The sequence below is a fragment of the Homalodisca vitripennis genome, chromosome X (assembly GCF_021130785.1).
Source record: "Homalodisca vitripennis isolate AUS2020 chromosome X, UT_GWSS_2.1, whole genome shotgun sequence".
In the NCBI taxonomy this organism is placed as follows: Eukaryota; Metazoa; Arthropoda; class Insecta; order Hemiptera; family Cicadellidae; genus Homalodisca; species Homalodisca vitripennis.
Window position 1 is genome coordinate 157,178,372 of NC_060215.1, and position 14,569 is coordinate 157,192,940.

Genomic DNA, 14,569 nt, shown 5'->3' on the forward strand with positions numbered 1-14,569 from the left:
TCAATTTGTCAACATGAGTTCCGGGTCAACTAAGTCACTACCTCCTATTAACCTAAATACCTGATTAAAATTAAATATGATCAGCTTAATCCCTCGATAATGTAACTGCAAAATTTCGTAATAAGATCAATCAATTTGTCAACATGAGTTCCGGGTCAACTAAGTCACTACCTCCTATTAACCTAAATACCTGATTAAAATTAAATATGATCAGCTTAATCCCTCGATAATGTAACTGCAAAATTTCGTAATAAGATCAATCAATTTGTCAACATGAGTTCCGGGTCAACTAAGTCACTACCTCCTATTAACCTAAATACCTGATTAAAATTAAATATGATCAGCTTAATCCCTCGATAATGTAACTGCAAAATTTCGTAATAAGATCAATCAATTTGTCAATATGAGTTCCGGGTCAACTAAGTCACTACCTCCTATTAACCTAAATACCTGATTAAAATTAAATATGATCAGCTTAATCCCTCGATAATTTATAAGCAAATCTCTTATTTAATTTTGTCAATATGATTTTCTGGGCAAATAAACCCCCTTCCAAAACCACATTAAATATGATCAGCTTTATCCCCCGATAATGTAACTGCAAAATTTCGTAATAATATTCACTTTGTCAACATGACTTTCTGGTAATCTAAATACTCGATTAAAATTAAATATGCTACAAATGCAGGAGGTCCCAAGACTCTTTATTAACCCTGCACAATACCCCATGTATATAAAGTTTTTAAAACAAAGCAATAATGTATTAATTCGAGTGATAATTTTTTACTCGTGCAGACACAGTGTTAACAAACCGGAAGATATAGGGTAGCTCATAGTCAATCCTTCAGCTCCAGAATTGTCTGTGAGACGGGTGCTTCAGGAAACGTTGATTACGACTCACATCGTTCTTTTGTAGAAGTATTGCACGTGGTATCGGATTAAAAAAACCCAAGCTAAAGACCCCCATAAACTAGAATATTTTTATGGAATTCAGTGTTGTCGATCTGCATTCATCTCCAGCCCTGCCGGATAACACACAGCTTTTTCCGGATTTACTGGGTCCACTTTGTGTTTATGTTATACTCGTATGTGTGTATAGGTAGTATAGAAATATTCTTGCTTTATTGATATGGACGATGGTAACAGTGAAATGTACCTCCAACAATGCTGATGTTCTTTATCATACCTGAGTGGGTGATACAACCCTCAACACGTTACAGTTAGAAAGGAAGCCTAGCTTTACGATAAAGGAAGATTTGCGCTGTGAAATTACACTATTTCTGAAGTTATAATCGCCAAGTTCCCACAAGTCCGTTTTCAAAACTCCGGTTTCTTTTTAAGAAGACCAGCGACCTGAAATCATCGCCTATAGTTTTAGGCACATCAGGTGTGAACGGGCTTTCTAAGTAGGTTCTAAATTTGCTCTAAATTAGATAGTGATACCATTAATAATTATTGATGGTGTTATTCTGTAATGTTTTGTATTTCAGCACACGGCAAGCGAAACGGAGGAGCAAGAGGTGGTGGCGACACACAGTGGTTTATATCGAGACTAGCGCCAGTGTCGTCTCGGGCTCACCAGCAGTCAGACCCTCTGCAGCACCAGTGGTTATCCAAGTCGCCCACGGACGTATCCGAGGACCAAAGGTAGGCGAACACATCACTCTTCGCTCTGTTGTCTCATACAGATGACCTTCTCCCTTCTTAAAAAGTCTTCTTGAATTTTGGTCTTCCCATCTAACTCTCATACCTGCTACTTTCGTGCCCTTCCTGCCTTCTTTCCTATATGTTCACATTTTTATTTACCAATACTCAAGATTTCTACAAAACCAATATAATGTTACACGTGACAACGGGAGAAAGATGACACGTTGACTGGAGATGGCTAAAATTTTGCCCTCCTCCAGAGCGGGGCAAGACTTAAACTGTTTTGGTAATATTTCAGAGCGGTGTGAACAAAAAAACTTACTTTATTGTTATGACTTAAGAACTACAATAAGTGTTTGATGCCTTTATCACATTGTTCATAATATTTCTCACAAACAGATCAATAATTAAGTGTAGGAGTTAATAGGATATTATATTATGAAAATGTTAGTTACATGAACGAACGTGGTCTGTAATAGGTTGAAGAAGAGACCTACAAAGGAGCTTAGCCCGGTTATCCAGCAGCTATCCAGTGTAGTCTAGATGAAGAGGTGCTCTCATTGTCTCAACAGCTGAACAATAGAGTACACTAAGATGTTAAGACACGATCCCAAAGCATGGCGGAGCAACCGAGTTTTATACACATAATATATTTCTGGCCTAAGTGTCACTAATGTCGAAAAGATGCAACAAGTTTTTTTTTAACGTTTTCATCGCCGAATGTTTGTGGATCTCTTCGGCCAGATTCCAGCAGTCAATCCGTACCATTGTCAGATTTCAGTCACTCTATTAAGTGGAAGGAAACATTAAGCTCAACACATTATTCGCATTGCATCAACCCTTCCCACCACAGAGCTACCGTATGATTCCAGATTATGGCTCAACTTTGTACAATAAAATTTGAAAATCAGAGCAAGTAATCACATACAATGAACATATGGTGAAATTAAAATTTCCAATACAGTAAACATCATACTAGAATGTAATAAATGTATTGCTACCAACTGATAATGATGAATGTATAAAAATGTATTTGCCGTGACGAGTATTCAATACTTCGTTAGTATTAATACTCTGTGTCCACGAGAGTAGTAACATCTACATTGACCGGTATGTTCTATAGTTGGAGCTTGTATGTATAGACTAATACAAGAATTAAATGTGTTTCAGGAGGGTGAGTTTGGCCGAAGCTTCCATGATCCTTCCAGAGGATCAGGACGTTTCTGACGATGTTGTAGCGGCAGACGACAAGGAAGTTATTATTATGGAACAGCCTCCTCGACTCTACAAAATTTTGGTAACCAAAGTGCACGCTACATTAGATGTTATTGTATCAAACAATTAGTTTCTATTTCATGAACATTCACACGGAAATTAATAAAATCATACAATAGGAAATTGCACAATACAGGAACATGGGCGTACCTAATGAGGGACAGGGAGGGGAAGATACTGCCCTTGAAAAACATTATACAAAATAAAATTAAGTGGGACGACGACGAATAATCAGTTGTTTACCACAATGAAATTTCAATATAGAGCCACTGAGCAACTGTTAAGGCTGCAGGCAATGAGAGAGTAGGAGATCTTGTAGAGGGGGTACATCAGTACCACAGTACCAGGAAAACATTATTATTCACTGTGTGTCACTAAATCTTTTGTGAAAACAGATTTAAGATCAATTGTTACTTTTTGTGGTATTGAATAACACATAGCCTAACACTGTGACCACACACTGACTTGCCTTTTATGAAACATTTCTCTTTTTTGAAAACCCTGAAAAGTATACAATCTGGGCATACAATAAGGGAAGTAAGCTGTAATAAGACTTGACCAGAAAATAAAAATTGAACTGCCACAGGCCTGCATTGAAGAATGGAATTTTCATGTCACTAAAGTGTTTTGGGTTAGTAATTATAAGTATTTATGTTCTGATTTCTTGATTTTGTTTAAAGTATCATAATTTTGGTGAGATGCACAGAACAGGTGGACAAAACTCTCTTTCATTTTTTATATTTCTATCAAAAATATTTGACTTACTTTGCCTAAATAAAGTAACATTAACTCGTCTTTTTCAATTGGTCCAACTATCTTTGTTAGTGGCACTTAATGTAGTTTTCGTTATTTGTTATGGAAGCGTTTAAAAGCACACTTATCGTAGACACTATAAATCACTGTGATGAACTGTTTCCCTCCATAAAGTATTGTTGAAATGTTCAGTAATTTAAGTTAACATTTATTAACCCGCACGCTTCAGCAACTCTCTTTCTGGCCATGAAACAATCAGTAGAACCCTCGAAGATACGTGCACCTGAGTCAAACCTTTACTGCTGAATGCAAACACTTACAAAAACAAGGCAATACAAGTTACACATAAGCAACAACAGTCATTTCACATGATATTTACATAACAATCTAAACATTTGGAATCATGTTATAAAAAAACACCTTTGAAATGCTAATATTATCAACCAGAGGAAGGTTTTCATTGTAATTTTATTCTACCACGTCCATAAGCTATAAAGACTGGCAGAAGGATATTATGGGGTACCGGTAAAGGGTGCACCTGCCCAAGGATTTGCTCCTGACCCTACATTTACTTTAGTCCAGACCCTTATACTGTGGGGTCACCAAGCACTCATACAGTTATACAGGGTGTATATTATGTCTGGAAAGACCCAAATATATCCTTTAATAATTTAAATATAAATTTGAAACCTCTTACAATCGTGATAGAGATTGGGCATCTACTTTTTGGAACAATGTTTTGTTATGTCACACCAACGGGGGGACGTCCTGCCGCGAGGGTATCGTGAATATTCTTAATGGAAGCCTATACCTTGTGATACATAATTTTAAAGGTAATAGCTTACTGAATTTTAATGCCACAAACCGCATCTCAAAGGAATTATTCTATCAGAAAATAGAGCATTTTTTAGTATTGAAAATTTACTGATGTTCAACAATGTAATTTTAAACATGGTTCTTGCCACAAAATGTGTTACACTAATTTTTTAGCATTTTTTAAATGTTCAATTAAAATAAAATAAACAATTTATTTTTAAGCTGGTTTCATTAGTACAAATTTACCAGTTTTTATTACAATGAATTAAAACTTATGAGTCACTTTCTCTGATTACTTATGAATCTGTACTTGGTGTTTTCCAGTCAGCAGGAAGGTTTAAAGAGACAAAGGTCACTAGCCTATGAGAAACATTATTGTGTTATTAATCATCTGGTCTACAGGTTTTCAGTTTGTTGAGCATGGAGCTTTCACTAGACAGGTCTAAGCTTGGGAATTACAAATGGACAAAGGTCATATCATTCCTGTCGAGTTAATCAGTGTCTCTGAAGCATTGCTGTCAACAAGTTATCTAATTACAGTAGTTCAGTTTTTATATTTGGCATTTTAATGGAATTGTCTGAAAGAGAACGAATTACTCTGTTGATGATGCGAGGATATGGCGATCGTCAAAGATCTTATCGGGAAGTTTGTAATTTGTTTAATGACACTTTCCCAGAAAGGAATCCCATAAGTGTTTCAACAATATCAAAAACTATTGAGGCGTTTTGAAATGACAGGGAGTGTACGTAATCGGCCAAAGTCGGGTAGGATACAATCTGCAAACAGATGAAGAACATGCACTAGATGTTTTGCAAACATTTATTGAAGACCCACATACATCGCTCAGAAAAGCTGCACAGCAACATGATATGCACCCTATGTCTGTGAGTAAGATTTTGAAAATTAATAAATACAAACCATTTAAAGTTCATTTAGTCCAACAGTTAAGTGAGGATGATTACGACAGAAGAGTTGAGTTTTGTGAACTTGTGATGCGCAAATGTGATGACAATAGAGATTTTCTGACCAACATACTATTTTCTGATAAGGCAACTTTTTTTCCTAAATGGCAATGTTAAACAGGCACAATTGCCGTTACTGGGCTAGTGAAAAACCCACATTGGATTACTGAGTCCCATTCACAGCAACCACAAAAACTGAACGTATGGTGTGGGAATTTTAGGTAACAAAATTGTTGGAACCTTTTTCATCAATGGAAATTTAAATGCCGAACTTTACTACAATATGCTCCAAAATTGAAATAATCCCAGCTATTCAAATTGCATCAGGAGAATACTTTGATAATGTATGGTTTCAGCAGGATGGTGCTCCACCCCATTATGGGAGACAGGTAAGAGAGTATTTGGATTTAAGGTTTCCTCATAAATGGATTGGCCGAAGAGGAGGAGAAATCGAATGGCCTCCAAGATCTCCGGATTTGTCACCAATCGATTATTTCCTATGGGGTCATTTAAAATCCAATGTTTATAGAAGAAAGCCTCATAATTTGGGAAGACCTAAGAAACAGGATTATAGAGGAGATTGCTTTGATAACTGAAGAAATGTTAGGCAACTCTGTCGAATCATTTTACACAAGATTGGCTCATTGTCAAACCGTTAGAAGGAACACAGTTCGAACAATTGCTTTGACACCAAATGCAGGTAAAACGTTTGTTGTAAGACTTTTCTAACAGCATACATTATTTTTTATTTGTAATAAGAAATCAATAACATAAGTATTTCCATAATTGTACTGTAATAAAAACTGGCAAATTTGTGCTAATAGAACCAGCTTAAAATGAAATTTTTGTTTTATTTAATTGAACATTTAAAAAAAATGCTAAAAAATTAGTGTAACACATTGTGTGGCAAGAACCATGTTAAAATTACATTGTTGAACATCAGTAAATTTTCAATACTAAAAATGCTCTATTTTCTGATAGAATAATTCCCTTGAGATGCGGTTTGTGGCATTTAATTCAGTAAGCTATTACCTTTAAAATTATGTATCACAAGGTATAGGCTTCCATTAAGAATATTCACACGATACCCTCGGCAGGACGTCCCCCGTTGGTGTGACATAACAAAACATTGTTCCAAAAAGTAGATGCCCAATCTCTATCACGATTTGTAAGAGGTTTCAAATTTATATTTAAATTATTAAAGGATATATTTGGGTGTTTCCAGACATAATATACACCCTGTTATTCTGACACTTGAACTGTACTATCGTAAAGAACTGTGTAAAGAAACAAGTCTACTACGTATTTACAATTTAAAATGAAGAAAAGATGTTTTTTGTTAATCCTGAATTTCATTTTTAAGAATAATATACAAATCTGTACAAAATATTGTCTTGTTTTCATTTAGTAATATATAAACATCATTTGAATTTAAAATATTTTTAGGAGGGAGGGATAATTTATGTAGACAATTCATGTATATATTCAGAGTATGTGTGATCACATTAAACACAATTAATTAATAGTTGCAGAATATAGGATACCTTTAAACCTGTAAAGTGAATTGATTTGTGTATAATTTTTAAATCAATCAATAATTATATTTAATTAAAAATCATTAGTTTTGAGAATGCAGTTTACAGAATGTATAGGCAAGATACACATTGTATAGGCACCATACAATGTTCTGTTGATCAGTGTATATTTCATGAGATTGGTAAATGCGCATGCCTCAAACTGAATGATTAAATACAGATTGTTAATAAAAATAGTACTAAAACCCAAAACAGCTTCTTTATGTATTTCAAAATTAATGTCATATGAAAATAATCATTTACTTATTTTGTGTGTTTTGGACTATGGGTATTTTCTAACAAATTAAACAAAATCCGCATGTTTAACATTTCATGGAATTTTTTTTCAGAACCGTTTACCCAGCAAACTGGAGTTCAAAACACCGGAGAGTAAATAATCCTGGGAGAGAAATGGAGATGGTGAACTAAAAACAGCTAATTGAAAACTTCAATCACCTGTTTATCTACCCTCTTGTTGTGTTGTAAATGTTACATCTGTCTCACTTCTTAGCTGTGCTGCCTCAGAAATAAATGTTCAGCATTACTGTCTTTTCAAATATTTGTCCTTTGATTCCTTATCTTGAACACAATCATTGAAATATTTGGTTAAATCGTTGAGAAGATTAACTCAAAAAGTTTATGAGCCACCAAGAAATATCATTCGTGATTTTATGAGCAAAGGGCTTGTAAAACCAGTCACAAGAGTGGTTTGATAAGTCCAAAATAAATTAAGAGAGACGATTTTACTGGCAAGTAGCAAGTAATGTTCATTGGACAATAAACACAAACTTTCAACCGTAACAATTTTATAATTCTGTTAATGATTTGTTTGGATAAACATCATCCAATCAAATTCAAAAAAAAAAGAAATTAATATTCATAATTTATGTTGTTGTTTCATTTGCAACATATGGAATTGTTCCATGCAAACTTATGTGGTCCAAGGTCGGTTACTGTAGAGAAAGGAAAATCACAGGTTACCCTGATCACACTGTGACTAGACAACTCAATCTGATTTTGCCAGCTCTGTCAGTAGATTACTAGCTTGTGGCTCAACATGAGTAATAGGCTGCCACAGAAATCGGGTGACAATACCTATTCTGGACTTTTCCACTTGATTCAAATAAATGCCAAACACAAATTTCAAATTATGTAATGAGTATAACTGAACCTAACCTGTTCAAGCAGCAGTAGTTACAAACCACCCTCATACTTACAGGAATCTCCAAATCATATTTGGAAAAATCGACTCCATTCACATCTTTTTTGCATACTTGTATTATAGTAATACTTATGGGGACTAAATAAATCTTTTTATATAACTGTATTGAATACACACTTTATTCATATAAAATTACAGAATTTTTATTTTATCTCATCTGAATCCTTTTGCCAAAACTGTATGCACTTGTAAATTACTTAAATTATCATACGTATGTAACCATTAAACTATTAACATCGATTTTAATTCAATTAATTGTTTTAGCCTTATGTACAGCATCCGAGCTTGCTAAATATTTTTAGTGATGACATATTCTTTTATTTACTACCAATGGGGATATCATACCATTATTGCAATTATTTGATTGGTTTTAATAGTTGACAAAAACGTTGCAGACAATCGTTTCATTATTAAGAACAACTAAGAAGCTAACAATAATAATTTATCATCGTAGTTATTTGTAATTTTTAAATATTTATGAATAAGGGAACTCTTTCCATCCAAACTTGTGGAATGCTTAAAAATAAATGATATTTTCCATGGTCGTAGGTTTGAAATACTCATATAAAATACAGTAAACGAGTAAATTATAATTATTTCCATTGCTCATGGTTGTAGGGAACATTTCAACTGAAAGCATTTTAACAGCACGGCACAGCACCAGCACACTGTGCACTGTCTCAAGTTCTCCTTAGTGCCAAGTATTAGTAAGTAGTGAGTAGTGAGTAGTAGTAGTGTGTGCTACTCACTTGTTGTGTGTGTTAATACTGTGCACATGTTTAGGATTGCTATATTTAAACCAAATGGAAACAATTTTACATTCACACACATTTTGAAATAAAATGCTTTTTGTCTTCTTAATAAAGAATGCACATTCTTTGTTTGAAGTTTGATGTTTACGATAAAAAGGATTGCTAAGGAAGCAGAATGACATAACGGCACCCACAAGCGTTGACACAAGTATGTCTAGACAAGAGCCTTCAGAGTCTGAACCCTCAAATCCTCACATCTAAAATTTTTAATTGAACAAGAATTTGGATTGATTTAACAAACAAAGCTCAAGGAAAGCACACTCCCTTCCTATAACTACTAAGCTATTTATTTACAAGTATTTTATTTTTAGTGTTCACTCACTATTTCATAATATGTTGTTCAAAATGCCATCAACAAAGTGTTTACTACTTACAGAGGATTTTTATTTTTCATTTGTTTTGTTTCAACTTAGACATTTTAAACTTGTTTAAAAATTTAAATCATCGCCTCCACACCAGTTTTCAAGTTGGGTCTGTTATAAAAAATATTAGAGATCCATTTAGGGGTAATTTAGTCAAAATTTACAAAAGTAACATTTTCCACTTTAGAAATTAAAAAAAAACTGTTGTAACAACTTAACATCTAATGAAGGGTAAATTCACAGGAATCTAAAGTTATGTATAAGGGGAAATTATTAAAACTCATACATTTTTATACTGAATATTTTATCACAAATAACATTTCTTGTTTTAAGATCAGTACACTTGTAATAACATCATGATAAAGCTTCCAATTATAACCAAAATTGACAAAATGTTACACTGCATACAAGTATAACATTATCATGACTAGATAACCTGTGAAGTAAGTTGAGAAAAGTTATGAACATTCCAACATTGTTTACAGTAGTTTTTTATCTGTTAAATAATATCTTACTACAACATTTTGATTATACATTTTCTTGTTGAGTAACACTTGCTTTATTTTAACATTTAATTGTTTGTATTGTACAATGTTGTATAAGCTCACTAAGATGAAACGTGCAACTTACGCTGCTATAGCACATGGGACTCTACTGTAACTTTTAAACTATTACAAATTTGACAGTTAGTTGGGAGACTGGCTAAAACACCTAATCAAAACTGGATAGGTAAAATGACTAAAAATTACACATATAAGTAAAAAAAACTACACTCAAAATAATATAATAAATTAATATGGCTTTGAAACGTATCAATAAACACAGCCTAAAAGTAAGATACACAAATAAATACACAACATTTATAACTTTAATCGACAAGTTCCCGATGGCGTCATTTATCATTTCTGCAACCTAATGAAAAATAGTGTTCAGTTGCATAAAACAAATCCAAATTACTCTTTTCTAATTAGTCTGTATTATAAGTTTGTAGTGTTTTTAAAAATTAATTTTTACTACTTAAAATTGATTTACTTTTATTAATACTTCAATTACATTAGACCTAATATGTTCCAAATTCCATTGGCAACACTTACTAATTTTAATTATGGTTGTTATTAATGAAATGTTTTTTTTTTATTAAAGTGATTAGAGTTAAAATATGAAACAGTTTAATATGTGTGTAGTAATTATGAATTCACAGAACATGTTTGGGATTTCATTTTTTAATTTCTTCAGCTACATCGTATTCTATAGAACGATTTAAAATTTGTTTTAAGGATGGATTTCAACCAATATTTCAGACACCTCCTCAGTAAATTCCAATTGGCCAAAAACTTCTCTTATGTTAGGAAGTAGTGACACCAAAACCGGATTGCTGAAATGTCAAATCCTCCATGACTCTGTAAACAGTTTTTGGTGGCGGACAAAATAACTGTTCATATTACATTATTTGTACATAGGTAGTGAAGGAGAATACGGGCACAACACGAGGTTATGTGTCGGTCTAGAAGGCAAGGAAGATAGAGAGCAGCACGGAGGCCACAAGGACCACTATGGTGTCGGTCACCCTTCCTGCCGCTCCCCAGCCACACTCCAGGTCCGTCTTCAACACCTCGAGAAGTGGCTGGTGTTGACGGTTAGCGCAGTGAGTCTCGCGCAGGTCATCCTCCGCCCCACGGCACTCCCAAGCCGGCCACATGTGGGTGGTGGGTGCCGTGGCGGTGGGAGCACGGCACAGGAACTGGCGCTTCTTCCGCTGCCACACCTCCACCCATCTGTTCCACACTCATCCATCAGTGATCAGTCATTCCATACAAACTGCTATCTGCTAAAGTATGTACTGGGTGTCCCACGAAGAGGTTTTAAACCAAAAATACTGTTTCTTTTACTGTTTTTAAAGTATAGTTTTTCAAAATGCCACCATTTTGTTTTAACAATTGCTAGATAGCTGAAAACCCTATTTATGAATTGTGTAGAGTTTGAAAATGTTTGGTGCATAAATGTGCAAGTAATATCAAATCAAATGTTTGAACCTCCTCATGGGACACTCTGTACTTTAAGATTAATATCTCGAAATTCTTCCTTTTCTTTTAGTTACAAATCTGTTTTATATTTGAATGGGTTTTTCACACCATTATCTTTTGCAAAATGTGATTTTGTTGAATTTGTTGATGAATGTTGTCTTTGTGGAAAGTTTATATATGGCCTAATAAAAATGAATTAAACTTACCAAAAAAGTCAATTTTCCTCTAACATTTAACCTGGAGACCAAATGCTTAAAAAAGGTAAATTCTGAGCCAGTACAATGGACTGCTCACAAGGAGCAGATCTCTGTGGTCCCCAGACCTATGCTCTCTGTTGCCTGACCAAGTTCTTGTTTCTAAATATAGATTGAACAAACTACAGTTATTAATAAAATAACCACATCTACTAAGCCGTAGTGCTCCTCACCCCAAATCGCAGTCACACGCCCAGTTGTTGCCGCCCATCCAGAGTCGCTGCAGGAATGTCTTCTGAGGCACGCCGGGCCAGTTACCGGTGCTGGGGTTGCCCACGCTCTTGAGCGAGTTGTTGCGCAGATCCAGTGAGATGTTGCGCACATATGGCAGGTTGTTCCACAGCGTGCGTGGTAGACTCTCCACACTGGTGTTACGTAGAGTGAAGTTCAACGATGGGTAGCGGATGCCCTACACAGACGATACCATTTTGTATATGTGAGTTCTTAATGTAAAGTGAAAGACGTACGATTCTCTGCCATGCAAGATATTTTTTAATTGAGTGTGGGTAAATTTACCCGTACATTTATTACACTGCAGTTCGCAGATAAGCAAAAAGAACTAAAACATACATTTTATTATTTATAAAAATTGAGGCATTTCCTATCAAGAAAAGGTGCAATAAAAGTAGGCATGTCATTTATAGTCTGTTTAAAAAGAGCTATGCAGATTGTAATATTACAAGAATGGTTCGTAGTATGTAAACTTTATTACAACAAGACACTGCAGGACTGTCAAACCCCCACTATGAAGAAATATTTGGCACATTATTGGCTGAGCATTAGCAAAGTCTATCAATCGTGGTACTGGAAAAATGTAATTTCTGTCTGTCTGTCAGTTGACAACGATCTAACTTGCATAAAGCCTCATTTCTATATATGCAACACTGAGTTCGATGGAGAAGCACGAGATTTGGCTGAGCTTTAGCAAAGTCTATCAATCGTGGTACTGGAAAAATGTAAATTCTGTCTGTCTGTCAGTTGACAACGATCTAACTTGCATAAAGCCTTATTTCTATATATTATGCAACACTGAGTTGGATGGTGAAGCATGAGATTTGGCTGAGCATTAGCAAAGTCTATCAATCGTGGTCCTGGAAAAATGTAATTTCTGTCTGTCTGTCAGTTGACAACGATCTAACTTGCATAAAGCCTCATTTCTATATATGCAACACTGAGTTGGATGGTGAAGCATGAGATTTGGCTGAGCATTAGCAAAGTCTATCAATCGTGGTCCTGACACAATGTCTCTTTATTGTACTGGAGGAGATGTCAAAATGTATTTTCTGTATAATGTCTGTCTGTCTAGACAGGACATCTCTAGAATGAAATTAACTACAGACTTCTACCTTATATACAGGGAGCGGCAAAATGATCTGACGGTTTTCGCTGCCGCGCTGTCAAGCGAGTGAGTGGTGGGGGGTGGTGGGGATAGATATCATTTAAATGCCATTGATGCAAAAAAGGAATTTATAAATAATTAAAATCATGAATTCTGATAATGTCTGCAAATCTACTTGGAAAATAATAAATAAAGAAATAAAACATAAAATAGAAAGAAACAATGACATTAGATTGATTGCAGAATGGCCAAATGAGCTCCGATCCATACAAAGTTTGTGAAATATTTAATAGTCACTTCATAAATGTTGTAGATGACAGTATAGTTCAAAATTTCCCTATCTGTGTTAACCATAATAGGTAATAATTTAAATACTCAAAATCCACCCATCAAACAGCTTCGTATAAAGCCTTTAAGCGAAATCGAACTTGATAAAGTCATATCATCTTTTAAAAATAAATTCTCTGCGGGGTATGACGATTGTCCCTATGCCTATTATAAAAAAATGCAAAATATCTATTGATTAAACCATTGATGCATGTTATTAACTCTTCTTTTGTGAGTGGAATATTTCCAAAAAAAAACTGAAAATTTCTAAAATAAAAACAGTTTTTAAGAAAGGTATAGTACAAACTGATCCTACTAATTATCGTTCCCATTGTCAATACTGCCAAACCTTCTCCAAAAATATTTGAGCGTGTAATGCATATTAGGTTAGTGGAATTCTTAGAAAACTAATGGGTTATTTGAGGAGGAGCAGCATGGGTTTTAGGTCGGGTAGATCTGTCATCACTGCTGGAATTGAGTTTGTGGAGTCAGTTCTGGATTCTGTGGACTCGGGTAATCGTGCTTTCGGTATATTTATGGACCTCAGCAAAGCATTTGACAGAGTCTGCCATAATACTCTTATTAGAACATTAGAACATTTAGGAATTGTGGGTGTGCCGTTGAACTGGTTTATTTCCTATCTTAAAGAGAGAAAAACAATACGTTGAACTTCCTCATATTCAGAATGGGCAACTAACCTCTGTTAAATCAAAAATGAAAATAATTAAATATGGAGTCCCTCAAGGCTCTATACTTGGCCCCTTATTATTTCTGTGCTATATTAAAAGGCTTACCGAATACTGTATTAAATTTAAATAGTAAGATGTGTTTGTATGCAGATGACTGTAACCTAGTTATATCTCATAAATCTCCTAAACGAAATAGAAAATATAGCAAACCAAATATGACATCAATATATAATTATTTTTGTGAAAAAAATTTGTCACTTAATGGCAGATATAAAACTAAATATATTTCATTTTGTACACACAAAAATAAACTCAGTCCACAGCCAAAAATTGAGGTTCAGAACACACAAATAGAAAGAGTAGATAAAATTAAATTTCTAGGTTTTGACATTGGATGAATGCGCTTAACTTGGGATGGTCACATACAGGTAGTTTCAAAGGAAAATATCTTCTGGTCTTTACGCATTAAAAATCAATTTCAAAAATATTGTAATCTGGAAACTTTAAAAAAT

General features: G+C 34.4%; 2 protein-coding genes across 2 annotated transcripts in view; one reads left to right on the forward strand and one right to left on the reverse strand.

Annotated features, from left to right (window-relative positions):
- Nucleotides 1-7,585, forward strand: part of LOC124370054 — a 122,215-nt gene extending 114,630 nt beyond the window's left edge. The window contains exons 3-5 of the mRNA XM_046828374.1: nt 1,491-1,647; nt 2,818-2,944; nt 7,379-7,585. Coding sequence (XP_046684330.1) covers nt 1,491-1,647; nt 2,818-2,944; nt 7,379-7,426 — 332 coding nt within the window. The 3' untranslated portion in view covers nt 7,427-7,585. The remainder of the gene's footprint in view (nt 1-1,490; nt 1,648-2,817; nt 2,945-7,378) is intronic.
- A 2,124-nt stretch (nt 7,586-9,709) lies between these two features.
- The window catches only part of LOC124370055 (chaoptin-like), a 93,953-nt gene continuing 89,093 nt past the window's right edge, over nt 9,710-14,569 (reverse strand). Inside the window, 2 exon segments of the mRNA XM_046828375.1 lie at nt 9,710-11,199; nt 11,876-12,111. Of these exon segments, the coding sequence (XP_046684331.1) occupies nt 10,929-11,199; nt 11,876-12,111 (507 nt within the window). The 3' untranslated portion in view covers nt 9,710-10,928.